Source organism: Chelonia mydas, chromosome 3, assembly GCF_015237465.2.
Source record: "Chelonia mydas isolate rCheMyd1 chromosome 3, rCheMyd1.pri.v2, whole genome shotgun sequence".
NCBI lineage: Eukaryota > Metazoa > Chordata > Testudines > Cheloniidae > Chelonia > Chelonia mydas.
In genome coordinates, this window is record NC_057851.1 from 106,386,247 (window position 1) to 106,405,841 (window position 19,595).

At 40.2% G+C, this 19,595-nt stretch overlaps 1 protein-coding gene across 5 annotated transcripts in view; it reads left to right on the plus strand.

Annotated features, from left to right (window-relative positions):
- Window positions 1-19,595, plus strand: part of UTRN (utrophin) — a 594,587-nt gene that overhangs the window by 549,763 nt on the left and 25,229 nt on the right. For all 5 annotated transcript variants that reach the window (XM_037894924.2, XM_043543078.1, XM_007056268.4 and 2 more), the window contains 3 exons: window positions 1,413-1,478; window positions 14,955-15,113; window positions 15,543-15,786. In XM_037894924.2, coding sequence (XP_037750852.1) covers window positions 1,413-1,478; window positions 14,955-15,113; window positions 15,543-15,786 — 469 coding nt within the window. The remainder of the gene's footprint in view (window positions 1-1,412; window positions 1,479-14,954; window positions 15,114-15,542; window positions 15,787-19,595) is intronic.

Sequence of the window (19,595 nt, forward strand, 5' to 3'; positions counted from 1 at the left end):
TTAGAACAGGAAAAGAAAAACCTATTAGGTTATTTGGTCCAACTCCCAGAGGACAGAGGTAGTGCAGGTTTCAGGTCTCTGAACACGAAGTACTCCTGGCATGAGGAGGGAATTTCACTTTCCTGAGGTCAGTATAAGTTTGATGAAAGATATTTGATTGTTTCTGTTGTTCTTTATTTTATCTATTGCACATTAGAGTCATCATTATTTCCAACATTAACTCAGTAAATCTCTTGTAACCAGGTTGAACTCCTTCAACTTCAGGCGTTTATCAACAAGATAAATCCAGTGCTGGAAATACTTCTTGTCTTCTGTTTTAATCTTCAGTGATTTCTTTAATTATTTTTAGTCAGTTATTGGATTTGAAAATGTTAAGAGACATCCTTACAGTTTTGTAGACTCCAAAAGGATGGTTCCATAGACATATTCAGTAGAGTAATAAGGGGAGTTGTCTGTGCCACCCATGGATCTACACACACCATTAAATGTTTCTAGAATGGCTTGTATTCCTTTTATGCAGTGAAAACTACTGAATAGACCTGAAACAATTTCTAGCACATCTTTAAAGAAACAAATTACCAAAATGTTTGCTCCATGAGTGTTCAATTTAAATGATTGTCATACTGTGTTCCTTATCTTCTTTCCATAATGCTGCGCAAACTATACAATAACAAGATAACATATCTGCAAGATAGCATGACGAAAACAGTTTATATTTTTAATTTATAAAAATGTAATACCCAAACCTTTAAATTAATTCCATTAAAATGGGAAATGCAGGCAATAGCTCCCCACGGTTATTCTATATTAATTTATGATTTTTCCAGGAATATGTCTGTTAATACTTTATAGGTCAATTTGTCCATTGTGCAATAGTATTTATTTGAGCATAGCTTCAAAGGTTCCATGATGTTTGTGATAATGCTAATGAAAATCGAATGGTCTTCTATTGGATTGCCAAAAAATGTACTTGCTGCAGATGAGTGGGCAGGCAGACTTTGTTAACTCACTTAAAGTTTTCTCATAAAAGTCCATCCATATCAGTGGTTCATACCACTGCGCTCTATTTTCTGGTTTCAGAGTAACAGCCGTGTTAGTCTGTATTCGCAAAAAGAAAAGGCGTATTTGTGGCACCTTAGAGACTAACCAATTCTATTTTCTGTGGATAAACCTATAATGTCACCATATTTTCTAGTTTTGTTAAAATACTTGGAACACCTTAGTTATTAGTGTGTTTTTGTTATCCATCCATCCATCCATCCACATTGCCTTTTCTGTGAACTACCAGCAGTTTAGGGGTTCAACCCTCATCAACTTCAAGATTTGGCATATCTCAAATACTCCCAAATAGAATGATCCCAGTCTAATTTCTCTGCATGGTCTCCCAAAGTCACATTTCTCTTTTCTTTCAGGCTGGCACAAATGGAAAGGACCAATGGTTCCTTGTTGACAGACAGCAGCTCCACCACAGGAAGTGTGTAAGTAAATCAAGCAATTAGAGCTACTGGGAAAGGCCAACTCATTTGATTATAAATGTCTAATTAATATAATCTTCATTGGTTGCAGTGCTGAATTTTAGTCCCAATCAAAGTAGGTAATAAATGGGACCCAAAAAAGCCTGCATAAATTTTATGCTTCCAAGCAGTAATGGTATAAATTGGCAGGGTTTGTTTAGCTGGATGTGTCATTTAGTGAAGTGGTTCTGCCTCAAGAAATTGGGTCATTTCAGCTGAAAGGCACGTATAAATTCATTCTAGTTTAGCCCATTAATTTAAAAGAAAAAAACGTTATTCAGTAGAGGAATATACAGTGCTAGAACTGTGTTGTTACTTATGCAGAACAATTATATTGATTTTGCCAGCTATTGGCTCATCTACACGTAGACATGCTTACTAAAAAGACCACATTGTTGTTAGCATTATGGGATATTTTGCTTTATAAAAAGCTTTAATTGAGATGAACTGATGTGCTGAATAAAAAATATACCAAATTCCTGATAGATTAAATATGAATAATTTTTCATTCTCAAGCAAAAATATTTGAAAAACTTCTTATGTCTTTGCCAAGACCGAAATTGGGAGCTTTGTGAACGATCCAAGCATGGGAAGATAAATCCTGGCTCTTTTTAGCTATTTGTGATATTATCAGCTCTTGCAGGGGAAACACAGATCTTTGTTGTTCAACTTTCATTAGGTAGAAAGCCCTTTCATTTTTAAAATTAATGTATTTGTTATTTTAAAACCTAATCATGTATTAAGTTTAAGTATGACTTTCATTAGTGATTTGAGATTTCAAAAAGTTTGTTTCAAAGAAACATTTAAGTTTACCTTGAAGTCTTCTCCATACTCCTGCACGCTTGGTGCATTCTCGCTCTCATTATTTTTAAGCTACTAAATCTGTTTTCACATATTTCCTTACTAGTGAGTTCATCAGTGATTGGAATGCAGAGAGCTATCCTTTCTTGGTTCACTTGAAAAACTTGCAAACTCACTGCCTTTTGGCTTGTATTCATAAAAGGAAAAATTGAAAGCTGCTAAATGCCTACATGTTTGGTTGAGTAGTTTATTTCCCAAATAATGAATCTAATAAGGTGGCGAGACAGATACACCATGTATTCTAACATTTAAAACATAATTTGCACATGTAATATTTTATTAGTAATTCATCCCCTCTTTTGCCCTAAGATTTTGAATGTTTAAAACTCCTGGGTCTGAAATTGGTCTCAAGCCTCATAACAAAGGTTAATTCAGTAGATTCTGTCTATTATGATGCTGGGATGACTTCCAAATTTAGGTCCCGATTCTGTAGAGAAAAGTTACACATGTGCTTAAGTATTTGTAAGAGCAGAGCCAGAGGTGTCAAGGAGGGCAGCAACACTAACTCTTTCTTTCCACTTGCACCCTGGTTCTGATTACAGGTATTTTTCAGGCTTTACTTGAGATGTGCTTGAACTGGAATAATTGAATCCAATAAATAAATAAATAACCCTCACAAAATTGAAAAGTGTTTTGATTTAAAATTTTGATTTGGCCCTGTGACAGTCTGCTGGGGCTCCCAGAATTGTGAGTTACTGCTATTCCTCTGAGCCTCAGCAAGTGAAAGTTTTGCTACTGCTAAGTTGTGTGACATACCAGCTTGTCTGCTCTGCCAGCCAGCTCCTCAGGATTCTGCCAGTCCATACCTTGCCTTGTAGGTAACAAACAGTGAACCCCCAACTCCTGAGTTCCCCAGAGATATGTCTCTGCCGTGTCTAGCCCCCTTACAGAATGCTCACAGAAGTTAAGTTCGCTGCTCTTTAAAGAGTCAGTAAGCAACAGCTCATTAATTTAGCTGGGATTTGACAAATTCTCTTATTTCAATCACAGCACTGTGTTGGTTTATATTATTAGCAAAACAAGTTTATCTAATGAAAGGACATAGGATTAAGTGATACCAAGTAGAAGGAATAAAGATAGAACGGGGCGCAAGCAAACAAAAATAAAAATACACTTCTAAGACCAAAACCTGATTTAATAAACTAGAGTCTCTTGTTCAAAGAAGTGTTTCTCCCCAAGTCTCTTTTCCAACATAGCTGACTGGACTCTCTAGCCAGGACCTTGCTCAGTTCCTTTACCTCTTCAGCTGAAGAATACCAGAATGACTTTGTTTCTGCTTATATCTCCTAAAGTTTATTGACCCTGTTACAAGAAGCAGGAAGTTTTCCTGCTGTTCTTCTCTTCCTGTTGATTTCCCATCCTCCCCCACTGATTCATATGTAAACAGGGCTTCCATTGTTTTGATTCCATAATGCTTAATTTTACATTGGAGACAGCTGCCCTCCCTCCTGTTTGAGAGAGAACCTGTTTCTCCATGCGTTTGGTCCCACTTTAAAGCATAATATCAGTGAGTATCCATAATTCCTTATATAGTGTTAATACATACATTTCACAATGGTTTTAATCAACAGTGTGTCCCAGGTTTACTGAATATACTTTTATAATACAGGAATATTGTATACAATTAGTTGATTCAATTGCTTATCATTTGAAGTTCAGACCCCCTTTGGATAGCCCTGTAAACCTTTGAAATGTATTCTTCTGTAGCATTTCTCCAGATAAAGTTTCTCTCTTCTGCTGGGGCATGGGCAGCATGCTGCCTTCTCCCCTGCTTACTAGCTTTATTTAGCTTCTATGTAAATGTACCTTCATTGTCTCCGCCTGACAAGCAAATGCACATTCTTTGTCCAAGGCAGACTGGGCTTGTGCATTGCTTTCCGAACACATTTTAAGAATATAATTCTAGTACATATTTATTACTCTTAGTACATACCCCATACATACACCACTCAATGATTATCAGTATCTTACCAGTTTGTATATTATACTTTACATGAAATCTTTTAGATTCAGATTATGACAACAGTGTGTTGGCTATAATGAGTATGTAATGCTTGACAAGACTTGATGACACAGAGTGGTGAACCATCAATGGGCCCCTGTCACAGGCCCACTGTAGATATAGAAGACATCTATGAAATTCAGATCCAGATCCCAGTTCAGGTCCTGAACTTCTGTAATACCTGGGATTTTGGTTCAGGCCCATCTGAAGGTTTTTTAGATACAACATACCATAGAAACGAAATCTCTGGAGGTGAATAACCTGAACTTTATGGGGTGGCTGAAATTTAGGTCAAAATTTTTAATCTCAGGCTCATCTAATATAAACCTATTTGGGCAAAATCCCTATATTTTAGTGCATTCTGCTGGGCCTCACAAGAGAATTACTGATTTGTAAATCAAATTCTGTACTGCTCATAATCAGAGCTCTGTTCTTTGGTATTATTTTATTGATCCCTGAGAGTCCTTCAGTGTATTGCAAACTTGTAATAGGGGCAAAGTCACTTTTAACGTTGGAAAGTTGCTACTTCTGTCTTGTCAGCTGAACCCTGTTAACGAGCTTGTTAACACACTTTCATGCTCTAAAGCAGTGGTTCTCAAAGCCGGTCTGCCGCTTGTTCAGGGAAAGCCCCTGGCGAGCTGGACCGGTTTGTTTACCTGCCGCGTCCGCAGGTTCAGCCGATCACAGCTACCACTGGCCGTGGTTCGCCACTCCAGGCCAATGGGGGCTGCGGGAAGGGCGGCCAGCACGTAAGCATGGAAAGTGTCCAGTGCAGAGTGTCCAAAATGTCTCTAAAACAAGCAAAATATTAGGACCTTCCTGATGTAAATATGTTAAAGAAAAGGAGAATTTTTTTTCCTTCATAGCCTTTGCTACATTAATTCTGGAAGAATGTTCTAAACATTTGGACAAGGGGGTCCTGTTAATTTTTCTTGTAGATTAATTTAGTTTTAGCTAGGGCTATCAATTAATCGCAGTTAACTCAGGCAAATAACTAAAAAAAATTAATCTCTATGAAAAAAATTAATCGTGATTAATCGCACTATTAAACAATAGAATAGGAATTGAAATTTATTAAATATTTTTGGATGTTTTTCTACGTTTTCAAATATATCGATTTCAGTTACAACACAGAATAAAAAGTACTCACTTAATATAATTTTTAATTAAAAATGTTTGCACTGTAAAAATGATAAAAGAAATAGCATTTTTCAATTCACCTCCTATGAGTACTGTAGTGCAATCTCTTTATCATGAAAGTGCAACTTACAAATGTAGGGGTTTTTTTTTTACATAACTATGCTCAAAAACAAAACAACATAAAACTTTACAGCCTACAAGTCCACCTAGGGTATGTCTACACTACCCGCTGGATTGGTGGGAAGCAATCGATCCAGCGGGGGTCGATTTATCACATCTACTCTAGACATGATAAATCGACCCCGAGTGCTCTCCCGTCGACTCCTGTACTCCAGCTCCACGAGAGGCGCAGGTGGAGTCAATGGGGGAGCGGCAGCTGTCGACTCACCGCGGTGAAGATACCACGGTAAGTCGATCTAAGTACGTCGACTTCAGCTATGTTGTTCATATAGCTGAAGTTGCGTAACTTAGATCGATTCCTCCCCCCACCACCCCCCAGTGTAGACCAGGCCTCAATCCTACTTCTTGTTCAGCCCATAGCTAAGCAAAACAAGTTTGTTTACATTTACGGGAGATAATGCTGCCCACTTCTTAATTACAATGTCACCTGAAAGTGAGAACAGGCGTTCACTTGCCACTGTTGTAGCTGCCATTGCAAGATATTTACATGACCAATGTGCTAAAGATTCATATGTCTCTTCATGCTTCAGCCATCGTTCCAGAGGACTTGCTTCCATGCTGATGACGCTCATTTAAAAAAAAAAAAAAAGCGTTCATTAAATTTATGACTGAACTCCTCAGGGGAGACTTGTACGTCTCCTGTTCTGTTTTACCTGCATTCTGCCATATATTTCATGTTATAGCAATCTCGGATGATGACTGTACATGTTGTTCGTTTTAAGAACACTTTCACTAAAAATTTGACAAAATGCGACGAAGATACCAATGTGAAATTTCTGAAGATAGCTATAGCACTTGACCCAAGGTTTAAGAATCTGAAGTGCCTTCCAAAATCTGAGAGGGATGAGGTGTGGAGCATGCTTTCAGAAGTCTTAAAAGAGCAACACTCTGATGCAGAAACTATAGAACCCAAACTGCCAAAAAAAAGAACATCAACCTTCTGCTGGTGGCATCTGACTCAGATAATGAAAATGAACATGTGTCAGTCCACACTTCTTTGGATTGTTAGCTTGCAGAACTCGTCATCAGCATAGACGCATGTCCTCTGGAATGGTGGTTGAAGCATCAAGGGACGTATGAATCATTAGCACATCTAGCATGTAAATATCTTGAGACGCCAGCTACAACAGTGCCATACAAACGCCTGTTCTCACTTTCAGGTGCCATTGTAAACAAGAAGCAGGCAGCATTATCTTCTGGTAATGTAAACCAATTTGTTTGTTTGAGCGATTGGCTGAACAAGAAGTAGGACTAATTGGACTTGTAGGCTCTAAAGTTTTACATTGTTTTATTTTTGAATGCAGGTTTTTTTGGTACATAATTCTACATTTGTAAGTTCAACTTTCATGATAAAGCGATTGCACTACGTTATTTCTATGAGGTGAATTGAAAAATACTATTTCTTTTGTTTTTTACAGTGCAAATATTTGTAATAAAAATAAATACAAAATGAGTGCTGTATACTTTGTATTCTGTGTTGTAATTGAAATCAATATATTTGAAAATGTAGAAAACATCCAAAATATTTAAGTAAATGATGTTCTATTGTTTAACAGCACAATTAATCGTGATTAATTTTTTTAATCATTATTTTTTTTAATTTTTGACACCCCTAGTTTTAGCAAATACAGCTAAATCTAATGGCTATTCATTTATAAAATAGATTATTCCCCTTTGTGGAATCTAAACTCAGAGTGATCATGAGGAAAAAGATTAAGATATTCCTCATACTCTTTCCCCAAATGTTCTGGTGTCTCACAGAGATCCTGGTCATGTCGTTTGAGAAACACTGGTTTAGTGTAGTAAATGGAAAATGAACATTATTGAGAAAATAATTATTTTGAATTTATACTCATGTTAATCTACAGCATTAATGAAATAAGTTGTAATGATCTGCATAAAGCAATAGGCCAAAACTCAGTACAGTATCAGTAAATACTGATAATTTTTGTTAACATAACTAACTTTTTCTTCTCTTCTACTTTTTAAATGTTTGTGAAATGCCACAATTTATAATTAGAAGTAACTTTTTATATTATCCTATATAACTATCCTATCAAATCTGTACATGTACCATACCTAAGAGATTGAGATCTATTTAGAATATGCACATATGTCTGCTACGACAGACAATACATTTCTCATTAATCCCTTTGCTGTTAGTCTCACTCCACACCTTCTGTGCTGCCAATGCCGGTGAACATGCCACCAAAAACTGTGCCGTGTTAGAACTTACCTTGAACATTCAGCAGCACAGCAGCCGTGTTCTCCCTCAAAGTGCCTAAATCAGCTAGTGACAATCAAGAAGTTAAAGACCATCCAGTCAGAGAGAGAAATTAATTTCAGTTGGCAATAAATTGGGAAAAGAACAGATAAGCAAAAGTGAAAGCGGGAGAGAGAAATTTTGACAAGGATGTTGAACCTTCAGGATTTTGCTATTTCTCACAGCAACGCTAGGTCAAAGGGGGAAATACAATTATCACCAGCACGTTCAGGTTAGTGCATAAGATTTAATTTACTATCTGGTTTTCTCAATCAAATAGAATCAAGAATCCATCAGAGCTCAGAATGATTCTGTCAGAAAGACTTGATCTTTTTTTAGAGCTCAGACTGAATGCTCTGAAAGACGTGGGAAACTATACCCATTTGCCCCTTATTCTCCATATACTTATGCATACAATCTATACACACCTATTTAAAGATATCCACACACACACACAGAATAGCGTGTTTCAAGTGCAGGTTTCCATGGCTTGTTACATAAGATGCACCTCTCTTAAATTTGACCTTCCTGCAGCCCATTTTTACATCTTAGTGCTGTCCTTTTGCTAAATGGCACAGGCACTAAACACTACAATGCAGTCTTATAACTTCTCCATCTTCATGATCCTGATTTTGAATCAAAGTAAGCTGAAAATCTATAATGGAATAACTACTGAAAAAGGCTGAGTAGTTGATTTTGATTCTCTGCTTTTAGAGGTTGTTGCCTACCGTCCCCTATCAGTTCTGGAGAAGAAAGTGTAATGGATTCGCAATATCAAAATGTTTGTTTGCCAGAGTGCATTTGCTGCTTCCTTGTCTTGTAGGCCATTCTGTCATCATGAAACCCTGAATTAAAACTCCAGTGCCACTAATAGATCTATCTTAATTACTGTCATGAGATTTGTTAGTGCAGACACAAGGTCCTGCCTTTCAGACCAATAATTTAGCAAGGCAGACAGAAGGTTGAGGGAGAGATACATAGCAAAGATTCATCTTTTCCTTAAGTAGATTTCTTCCTTTATCTGGTGTTCATTGAACAGGAATGTTATCTGTAAGAATGTGCTGCTTATAATGGACAAATCAATACTTCCAATCTTTGTCCTCTGTATTCCATGTGAGGTAGCCACAGTGAGAGAGAAGGGGAGCAAATCTCCTGTCCTGAATGAATTGTAGAGTTCGAAATAAAAAAAAATTTAGTAGTTTTTTTTATCAGTTTGTATTTATCTGTTGCAGTCACAGCAGCTAGTAGCAGTACCATGAGGGTTCTGTCAGACATTATCATTTGTAAATTTCATTTTTCAGTGTCTTATAAATGCTATGTAAAAATTCACAGATTATCACGTCATGCCAGAAATGACAGAACAGGACTTTAACATATAAGAATTCAGCTTTGGGAGCAAAGTTGTATTTTAGACGTCAGTGCTTAATGAATAAACTTGTAATTTAGACAGTGCCTTTTTGGTATCTATTTAAAAACTAATTCAAGTAGCCAAAATAGAAATATTTTACTTCGTGTATCACCTGAACTTTTCACAAAAACGTCTCTCTCTCTCACCATAAGGATGTCTCTGCACTTCAAAATGATGCCATTCATTCACAACAGCCGTGAAAAAATAGTTGCACTCATCAGTTAAATGAATGTTTTAGACAGTCTTTTTTTTAAAAAAACCAACTTGATTTCACAATGTTCTACAGACCAGTCAGCCTCACTTCAGTCCCTGGCAAAATCATGGAGCAGGTCCTCAAGGACTCCATTTTGAAGCACTTGGAGAAGAGGAAGGTGATCAGGAACAGTCAACATAGATTCACCAAGGGCAAGTCATGCCTGACCAACCTGATTGCCTTCTATGATCAGATAACTGGCTCTCTGGATATGGGGAAAGTGATTGATGTGATATATCTTGACTTTAGCAAAGCTTTTGATACGGTCTCCCACAGTATTCTTGCCAGCAAGTTAAAAAAGTATGAATTGGATGAATGAACTATAAGGTGGATAGAAAGCTGGCTAGATTGTTAGGCTCAATGGGTAGTGATCAACAGCTTGATGTGTAGTTGGCAGCCGGTATCAAGCAGAGTGTCCCAGGGGTCAGTCCTGGGACCGGTTTTGTTCAACATCTTTATTAATTGCACTATCAGCAAGTTCACAGATGACATTAAAATGGGGGGAGTGGTAGATATGCTGGAGTATAGGGATAGGGTCCGGAGTGACCTAGACACATTGGAGGATTGGGCCAAGAGAAATCTGATGAAGTTCAACAGGGACAAGTGCAGAGCCCTGCACTTAGGAAGGAAGAATCCCATGCACCGCTACAGGCTGGGGACCAACTGGCTAAGCGGCATTTCTGGAGTAAAGGACTTGGGGATTACAGTGAACAAGAAGCTGGATATGAGTCAGCAGTATGCCCTTGTTGCCAAGAAGGCCAATGGCATATTGGGCTGCGTTAGTAGGAGCATTGCCAGCAGATTAAGGGAAGTGATTATTCCCCGCTGTTCGGCACTGGTGAGGCTACACGTGGAGTATTGCGTCCAGTTTTGGTCCCCCAACTACAGAAGGGATGTGGACAAATTGGAGAGAGTCCAGCGGAGGGCAATGAAAATGATTAGGGGGCTGGGGCACATGACTTACGAGGAGAGGCTGAGGAAACCGGGGTTATTTAGTCTGCAGTAGAGAAGAGTGAAGGGGATATGACAGCAGCCTTCAATTACCTGAAGGGAGGTTCCAAAGAGGATGGAGCTAGGCTGTTCTCAGTGGTCGCAGATGACAGAACAAGAAGCAATGGTCTCAAGTTGCAGTGCAGGAAGTCTAGGTTGGATATTAGGAAACACTATTTCACTAGGAGGGTGGTGAAGCACTAGAATGGGTTACCTAGGGAGGTGGTGGAACCTCCATCCATAGAGGTTTTTAAGGCCCGGCTTGACAAAACCTTGGCTGGGATGATTTAGTTGGTGTTGGTCCTGCTTTGAGCAGGGAATCGGACTAGATGACCTCCTGAGGTCTCTTCCAACCCTAATATTCTATGATTCTATTCTATGAAGCCCTACAAATATTCTAAGGCTTTATGCAACATCATAATTTCCCTTGAAATACACTTAAGCAATAATCTTAGTTATAACTGGAGAATATTTTTAAGATGGATAAAGGAAGAACATGGGCAAACTACTGCAGTTTTTCACTAATGTTTTAGGATCTGCTCCAAAGTCCATTGAGGTCAATAAAAAGATTCCCACTGGTCTTTGAATCAGGCCTTTAGTTTGTAACTAGGTTATTGGAAAAGAAGCAATTATGAGTTTCACTGAGATATGAAAGTAGCTGGGAAAAGAAAGGACAAAGGGGCTTGTTTTTGTAGGTATAAGAAAAATGAAAAAACAACCTGCACATTGATCTTTCTACCCCTGCCAACAGTGTTCATCAATAAGGCTAAGATTTTGTCATGCATATTTTTAGTAAAAGTCAGACAGGTCACAGGCAATAAAGAAAAATTCACTGGACCCCGTGACCTATCCGTGACTTTTACTAAAAATATGCATGACAAAATGGAGAACTGTGGGGTCCTCACACCAACCCGAAGGGCCCGGCTCTGAGCTTGCGGCTTCCCCCCACTGCCCATGGGTCCAAGCTCAGGGCACCACCACCGCCCATGGCTGCTCCAAGTTCCAGGACATCCCTGCTGCCCTGCCGCCCACAACAGCTGGGAGCTGTGGGGTCCATCTGCGATGGCAAGGAGCTCCTGGGGGCCCCAGTGCCCAGGAGCTCTGGGGCATCCCTGCACCAGTTGAGAGATTATTACACAAAACAGGAGCATAGAGGAAGGAGCTTCTCATCTCTATTCTGTTTTTAATTCTTGTAACATAAATGAATGCATGTGGATTGAAACAATTGACAGGACTGTCACATGATATAGGTGGAACTGGTGGTTTTTCACTTTGGGTTACTTAACATATAAGTATTTGATTAAAAACCCCAAACTTTCATACCTAAATGACAAGAAGTAAATCCAGCTAGAGTCAAGAAGCAGAAACCCATGTAACAGCTTATAGTGAGTAGTTTACTTATACTCAAGCAGAGAAATATCGGAGATATTTCCATTTTACTTTAACATAGGAACTAGTGTACAGAAAGACGTTCCGGAAGCAAATACTCAATGAGCTTACACCAGTCACTTAGTAGAAGTGATCCTCTAATAAAGAGCAGAAAACTACTGCATACATTCGTGGATATTTTGGCATTGTCTCTAGGAGGTTACCTAATAGCAGTGGTCTTTTGCACAGATTTTGCTGTGCATGCAGTGAGCTATCAGGAAACGTCCTTGCCTCAGCAGTGTACCCAGTTAAAGAAGGTTTAACATACATACACATTCAGTTTATGTTCATAATTCTCATTAGCGCTTATATACATTACCGAAATGCATTGGTGAGAATAGAGAATGCCCTTCATGATGATGGCTTAATGTATCTTTGAGAAGTCATTGCCATCCATAAAGATGGCTTGTAATTCACATATATGAGTGTTTAATTCCTCTTGGTTACCAACCACCACAACTGTGGTTTGTCTCTCATCAAAGGAGTCTGCTTCTAAGCAGCTATTTTTTCAAATAATTAAAATGTGACTATACATTTGAATGTTTTGGGATGTATGGTATTACATGAGTGTGTGTTGCTTATTGGCCATATTCTATAAAAAAAAGGTCTCTTTAAATGTTCCATTACATTTGATATCAAAAATAAATATTTTCCAAATAACCAGTTGTTATTTTAAGTATGTCCATTATAGGGCATTGGCTCAGGTTACTTTTGGTTATGTCCATTGCACCATTGGTTGGATCAAGGAGTTATGGGTTAGTTCATTGACGAAAAACTCATAACAAGAGATAAATGTTGTTGATGAGAAATAGTTTGTGTAGCAGGATGCTACTGTTTGTCTAAATTAGACCCAACAACGTTGTATGTTCATTTTTAAGAAAATAAATCACTTCCAAGTTCCTCAGAACAGCAAATATCTGTTTTAACTCCAATTAGTATTTTTATTGTTTCATGAAAAGACTTCCAGTAAGTTTATTCCAAAATAGGTGTCTGAGTGGGACAAGGACTTTCCTCTTTGGGAAGACAGAGGTCAATACTAGGAGCATTTTGCAGAGGTTTTTTTGTAATAGCCTAAGACAGATGTTAGCATTAGAGTTCTCTCAGCCGTAGTTATGCTGGGTGAATTGTAATTGTTTCAATCAAAAATGTCAAAGAATTTATTATTCCTAATAAATATCTAAAATGTAACCTTTAAATGAAAGAGTGTTGGAGACATGAATTAAGGAAAGAGATGGCTATACATTCAATAGTAAATAGTTTATGGTTTAGTCTTTTTATCTTTCTGAATTATGGATTATTTTTAGAGGAATTATTTTCACACACAAAACTTTCATCATATCTTTTTGCTGTTAACCATTTTCTCCCATGTAAAAATGAGTTAGCTGTACCACTCCCATCCTCATGGAAGAACACCAAAACAAAGAAAGAAAGAACACCCTCTACTGATTCCAAACTGTCGTCCTAGTGTGAAATCCTAGGCCCCACTGTAGTGGCAAAATACTCATTGACTTCAATGGACTAGGCTTTCACCCCTAGTGTCAAAACAGCGCTCTTTCCATCCACTGTCAGATTAGATTCAGCCTACCTCACAAGTCTTGTCCTCACTTGTTCCCTGTCCCTTCCCTTTCTTCTCCCTATCCAGCATCTAGCACTGTACCCTCCCACATTCTCAGAACATCTGGTGCAGGGACTCTCTCCTCTGTGATTAGTTCCCATCTAGAATTTTCTTTCCATCTCTCTGTCTTTCACTCACTCTTTCACTTTCCCAGATGTTATCTCAAAACATATCTGTAGCTGTTAATGTGTTTCTCCCTGTGTGATTATTCATTCTTTAATTCTAGAGCATTTTGGGGTACAGTTGGTCTGATAGATGCTGTACAGAAGAAAGTATTACAGCTTTTGTTTGTAAGCCGATGTGTAAAGATTGGAATTTATCGAGAAAGTTCTCTAACATTCCAGTTTTTTGTGGTTCAGCAGTTTCTGTTTAAAGAAGAGAATGAATTTAGAGTCTATCTTCTACCTCCTATCCATCTGAAGATTATTAGGGAGAAAAAGCAGGATTATTTAATAGACTTAGAAGTGGGGGGAAGGATGATGCATCTAGAAAAGCAGGTTCAGCCAAATAGTAATAGCCATTACTGGATCCCTCAGGTCCTCCATACCGCCTATCACAGGATAATTTCTGCTCTAGCCAGAAGGATCTAGCTACCTCCCTCAAAGAACCTGAGCATGTTGCCTATGTGAGAACCACAATCTTAAGAAATGGGCGAAAAGACCAATTCGTAACTTGTTTGTTATGCTTATAAAAACTTCACAGAATATTTTATAAGCATAACATGTTTCCTCTTTAATGCCACAACCATTCCACTTTGCTAAGCACACAGTTCTTTCTGTATCTCTGATCTATGACCATGCTAAGATATCTGTGAATATTCCCATCTATAATTTTTACTAGGGTATTGAGCATGTGAAACATATGTCTAGCATTTTCTCTCCCATTTCTCAAAGTACACTAGATGTCAGGTGTGTGTTGTTAAAATACACAACTGCTGCAAAAGACATCAAGGAGTGTTTGTTTCTTTTAGAAGTATCACCAGCCATTGTGCTGTGTATGTGCATTTAAATTAAACTGGCTTTACACTAACACAGAACATCTTTCTTTTTCATGTGGATTTTTTAATCCTGCAGGATATTTATGCCGGGAGCAAGTCAGAAAAAATATGGATATGTATAGTTCACCCACACATAACTGACAGCTGTGCCCCAAACTCTTGGAGACTAACTTACCTCTGTGCCAGCCTTTTTTAAAAAGACAAACTTAGCAAAGCTGTTAGATCATTGGCTAATTTATACTTCCAGTGGTATCAAGTACATTTACATGAGCTATTTCCATCTGTGTTGCTTTGTTATTCTAGAGAGGATGAACATGCCCTCATCCAGCAGTACTGTCAAACTCTGGGAGGAGAGTCGCCTGTGAGTCAACCGCAGAGTCCTGCCCAAATCCTGAAGTCAGTGGAAAAGGAAGAACGGGGAGAGTTGGAGCGCATCATTGCCAACCTCGAGGAAGAGCAAAGGTTTTGTAATCTTCCAGTGCAGCGTCTGAACTGGCATTTCATTAACTCTGTTTTAATCGTGCGCACACACTGCATAATTGTTGTTTGGACAAAATGAGAAAAGGACCTGAAATGGGCACTGAAGTCTCAGTTTCTGGTGAAAACCTGATCAGAGTTTTAGCTCTTCACAATGGTTCTTTGTAAGTTAAGTTGCTGGGCCTGTGATCAGACAGTCTAACAAAGTAGCAATTTCATTCCTACTAGTTTGTGCTGCCGCTTTCTAATTTATCATACACTGGGAGCCTAGACTTTATCTTGGTATAAGGTACTTAGGCTCCAAAGATATAGATAATGAAAAGATGCACTGAATTAGGGGAAATATATTAAATTATGTTGTCATGTATGCTGCTATGAAATGTAATCTCCTTTTTCTCTTTATAATTGTATTAGGAGCCTCCAGGTGGAATATGAGCAGCTAAAGGAACAACATCTTCGGAGAGGAATAAACCCTCTTGCCTCCCCCCCAGACTCCATTGTATCGCCCCAGCACACTTCTGAAGATGCTGAGCTCATTGCTGAGGCCAAACTCCTAAGGCAGCACAAAGGTCGTTTGGAGGCCAGAATGCAAATATTGGAAGATCACAATAAACAGCTGGAATCTCAGCTTCACCGGCTACGACAGCTGCTTGAGCAGGTACAATAAGTAGTGCGTCCTCCGTCAACTTTCATGCTTGTGAGACGGCATTCATGTCAGCGTTGAATTTTTTTGCATTCATTGCAAATGCATTAAATGTTTTGTGGACATTTCTCCCTTTATTAGCTTACTCTGTTGCCTTCAGTTTTATTGATGGTCTGGAAAAGAGTGTGTCTTTTTCTACCTTCAGTTATAAATATATTTGCAATAGCAAAAAACAAAATTTGAAGCAAAATGATGATTCAAAAATCCCCCATTGATAAAACCTGTCACAGGGGGCAATTAAAACATTTTCTATCCTAAAACTGCCAGTTTTGGCACTCTCCTGCCAATAACCAAATAATCATTCGGCATGTTCAACATGCTAATAATATGGCTGGCATTCTTTCTTTCTTTCTTTCTTTCTTTCCTTCCTTCCTTCCTTCCAAGAGCTCAAGGCACTTTTGACATCTATGAAAGTTTCAGAACTACTTAAATAACAAAAATAAGTGCAGCAATTTTCTCAAAACAAATAAAAAAGTGAGGAAAAAAATCCCTCTCCCCCTTCAGCCAGTGGGCCCAGCCACACAATATACCTGCCTCGCCCATATCTCTCTGCTCCTTATCGCTCCTTCCCCAAAAGCTTGGTCTGGCTTTTAAAGTTGGGCACTGCACCATTGCTCAGAATTATGATGATAGAGAGGACCAAGAGGTTTGTCTCGCAGGCAGTGAAGAAATTAATTCCTAAGGAAAGTGGGGAAAACTAGACAATTCCTTTACTAAGTCTTTTGAGTAACACATATATACATCTGGTATGTGCAGTAAAATGATGGTGTAGCTACAACTGAATGTTGCAGTAGAGAAACCTACCTCTTTCTTGAAAGTGCCAATAACTATGGGGTGGGTTTTTTGACAGTCTTGTCTAGGTACAGAAAAAGCTGGCTTTTAAGCATTGTTTTGATTGCACTGTTTTGGATCTGGGAACTTGAGAAATTTGCAGAGATGGTACATCACTTTTGCCTTCTAGATCACCAGTTCAGATCAATCCTAGTTCAATGTGACAAATATTCCCTGACATAGGTGGGTCAAGTGAGTGGTCTTAGTCCAGTTCCGAATGAACCTGTTGGCCATATCAGATCAAACGGACATCACACTTGACATTCTATTCTATTCTGTTTTATTCTATTCTATTATTAGCACCTAAGAACTAATTCATACCCTTGTTGACAGTCCTGGAAGAAAGGTCAAGAAATAAACAGTTCCAAAGACTGAGCTACTCTCTCATCTTTGCAGGTAGTCTCCCCTTGCGGACTTGGGGCAGACCTTGGTCCCAAGGGTTCAAACCCTTCAAGTCCTGCAGTAAGCCCATGCCAATGGATGACCTCCACAACGCTTGTCTAAAGTGTCTGGGGGAGGTGCACCAAGCCAATAGATGCAGGATTTGTAAAGGGTTTCGCCTTAGAACAAAAAAGGAGCCAGACTTCCATTTAAAGCAGCTTCTTATGGAGGTGGCACTGAGACCGCAATCCGCCTCGGCACGGCAAGACCCGGCACAGAGTTCATCAGTACAGAGCGCTCCAGCATCCGTGGCAGAAGCAGCACTGCGGAAAGATGCTGGGCTCAGAAACCCGCGGCACCGCCACTCCCCAGCACCGAAGTCAGTGGGAACTGTCCCATACCCTGGCGACATGGAAGCAGTTTAGGAGCTGATCTCCACCTTCAAGACCCACTCCTTCAGAGCTGGCCAATGGAGCACGTCCCAGGGAGGAGCTCCCAGCGCCGAGAGCTTTGAAGCCAGCACCGTCGACTTCAGCCCCACAAAGGGGACCGTTGAATCCGGTGCCATTGGACTCCCCAAGCCATGTGGTGGAAGAGATGGGGTACCATTCACCCCAGGCACCCTTGAAGCCTCGAGGGATCTCATTGCCATGATGGCACCGCGGTCCCCGGCTCTCCGCGACAAGCCTCCAGCACCACCAAAGGCAGCACCATCCCAAGGCAAGCCAGCAATGTTGCACCCGCCTGCATTTCCAAGGCACCACTCTCCAGTATCGACAAGAAGGCGCCACTCTGAGTCGCGGCACTGATCCATCTCACCACGCCGCTCGGACTCGCGGCACTGCTCACCATCCTGGCACCGATCCCTGTCTTGGCAGAAGTACCGTTCTTGGCACCGGTCAAGGTCTCAACCTTTGCAGCAGGAAGGTCTATTCTACCAGAGGCTTACAGCTCTACGATTGCTAATCAGCAGGCATCCTGAGCAGGTACAGCTTCAACTCCTGGAACTCCATGCAAAAATTTAGGGAACTGTTAACCTCATAGTCCAGGAAGGAGTTTGGGACTGTTGTTGAGGAGGGCAAGGCAGTGGCATGGACCTCTTTACAGTCCTCACTGGATGCTGCAGACTCAGTGGCGTGCACCTTGTCCTCCAGTATAGCCATGAGGAGAAGCTCATGACTGTAGGCCGCAGATCTGCCACCTGAGGTTCAGCAGACCCTCCGGACCTGCCCTTTGATGGGGCTGGATTATTTGCGGCCCAAACTGACTCCAGGCTGCATAGCCTAAAAGACTCAAGGGGTACAAGAGATGTTAAGAGTAACAAGAAGGGTTTCTTCAGGTATGTTAGCAACAAGAAGAAAGTCAAGGAAAGTGTGGGCCCCTTATGGAATGAGGGAGGCAACCTAGTGACAGAGGATGTGGAAAAAGCTAATGTACTCAATGCTTTTTTTGCCTCTGTCTTCACGAACAAGGTCAGCTCCCAGACTACTGCACTGGGCAGCACAGCATGGGGAGGAGGTGACCAGCCCTCTGTGGAGAAAGAAGTGGTTCGGGACTATTTAGAAAAGCTGGACAAGCACAAGTCCATGGGGCCGGATGCGCTGCATCCGAGAGTGCTAAAGCAGTTGGCGGCTGTGATTGCAGAGCCATTGGCCGTTATCTTTGAAAACTCATGGTGATCAGGGGAAGTCCCGGACGACTGGAAAAAGGCTAATGTAGTGCCCATCTTTAAAAAAGGGAAGGAGGAGGATCCTGGGAACTACAGGCCAGTCAGCCTCACCTCAGTCCCTGGAAAAATCATGGTCCTCAAGGAATCAATTCTGAAGCACTTAGAGGAGAGGAAAGTGATCAGGAACAGTCAGCATGGATTCACCAAGGGCAAGTCATGCCTGACTAATCTAATCGCCTTCTATGATGAGATAACTGGCTCTGTGGATGAGGGGAAAGCGGTGGACGTGTTGTTCCTTGACTTTAGCAAAGCTTTTGACACGGTCTCCCACACTATTTTTGCCAGCAAATTAAAAAAGTATGGATTGGACGAATGGACTATAAGGTGGATAGAAAGTTGGCTAGATCGTCGGGCTCAATGGGTAGTGATCAATGGCTCCATGTCTAGTTGGCAGCCGGTATCAAGTGGAGTGCCCCAAGGGTCGGTCCTCGGGCCGGTTTTGTTCAATATTTTCATAAATGATCTGGAGGATGGTGTGGATTGCACCCTCAGCAAGTTTGCAGATGACACTAAACTGGGAGGAGAGGTAGATACGCTGGAGGGTAGGGATAGGATACAGAGGAACCTAGACAAATAAGAGGATTGGGCCAAAAGAAATCTGATGAGGTTCAACAAGGACAAGTGGGAGACAGCTTTGCCGCCTTCAGTCTCCAGGACACACACTTTCATATATCCATTCATCCTGTTCACAGATGATACCTCAGTTTTGTGGTCAATAACAACCACTTCCAGTTTACAGTTCTCCTCTTTGGCTTGTCCACAGCTCCTCGGGTAGTGACCAAGTGCATATCAGTCATTGCCGACTTCCTTCGCTGGAGGCAGG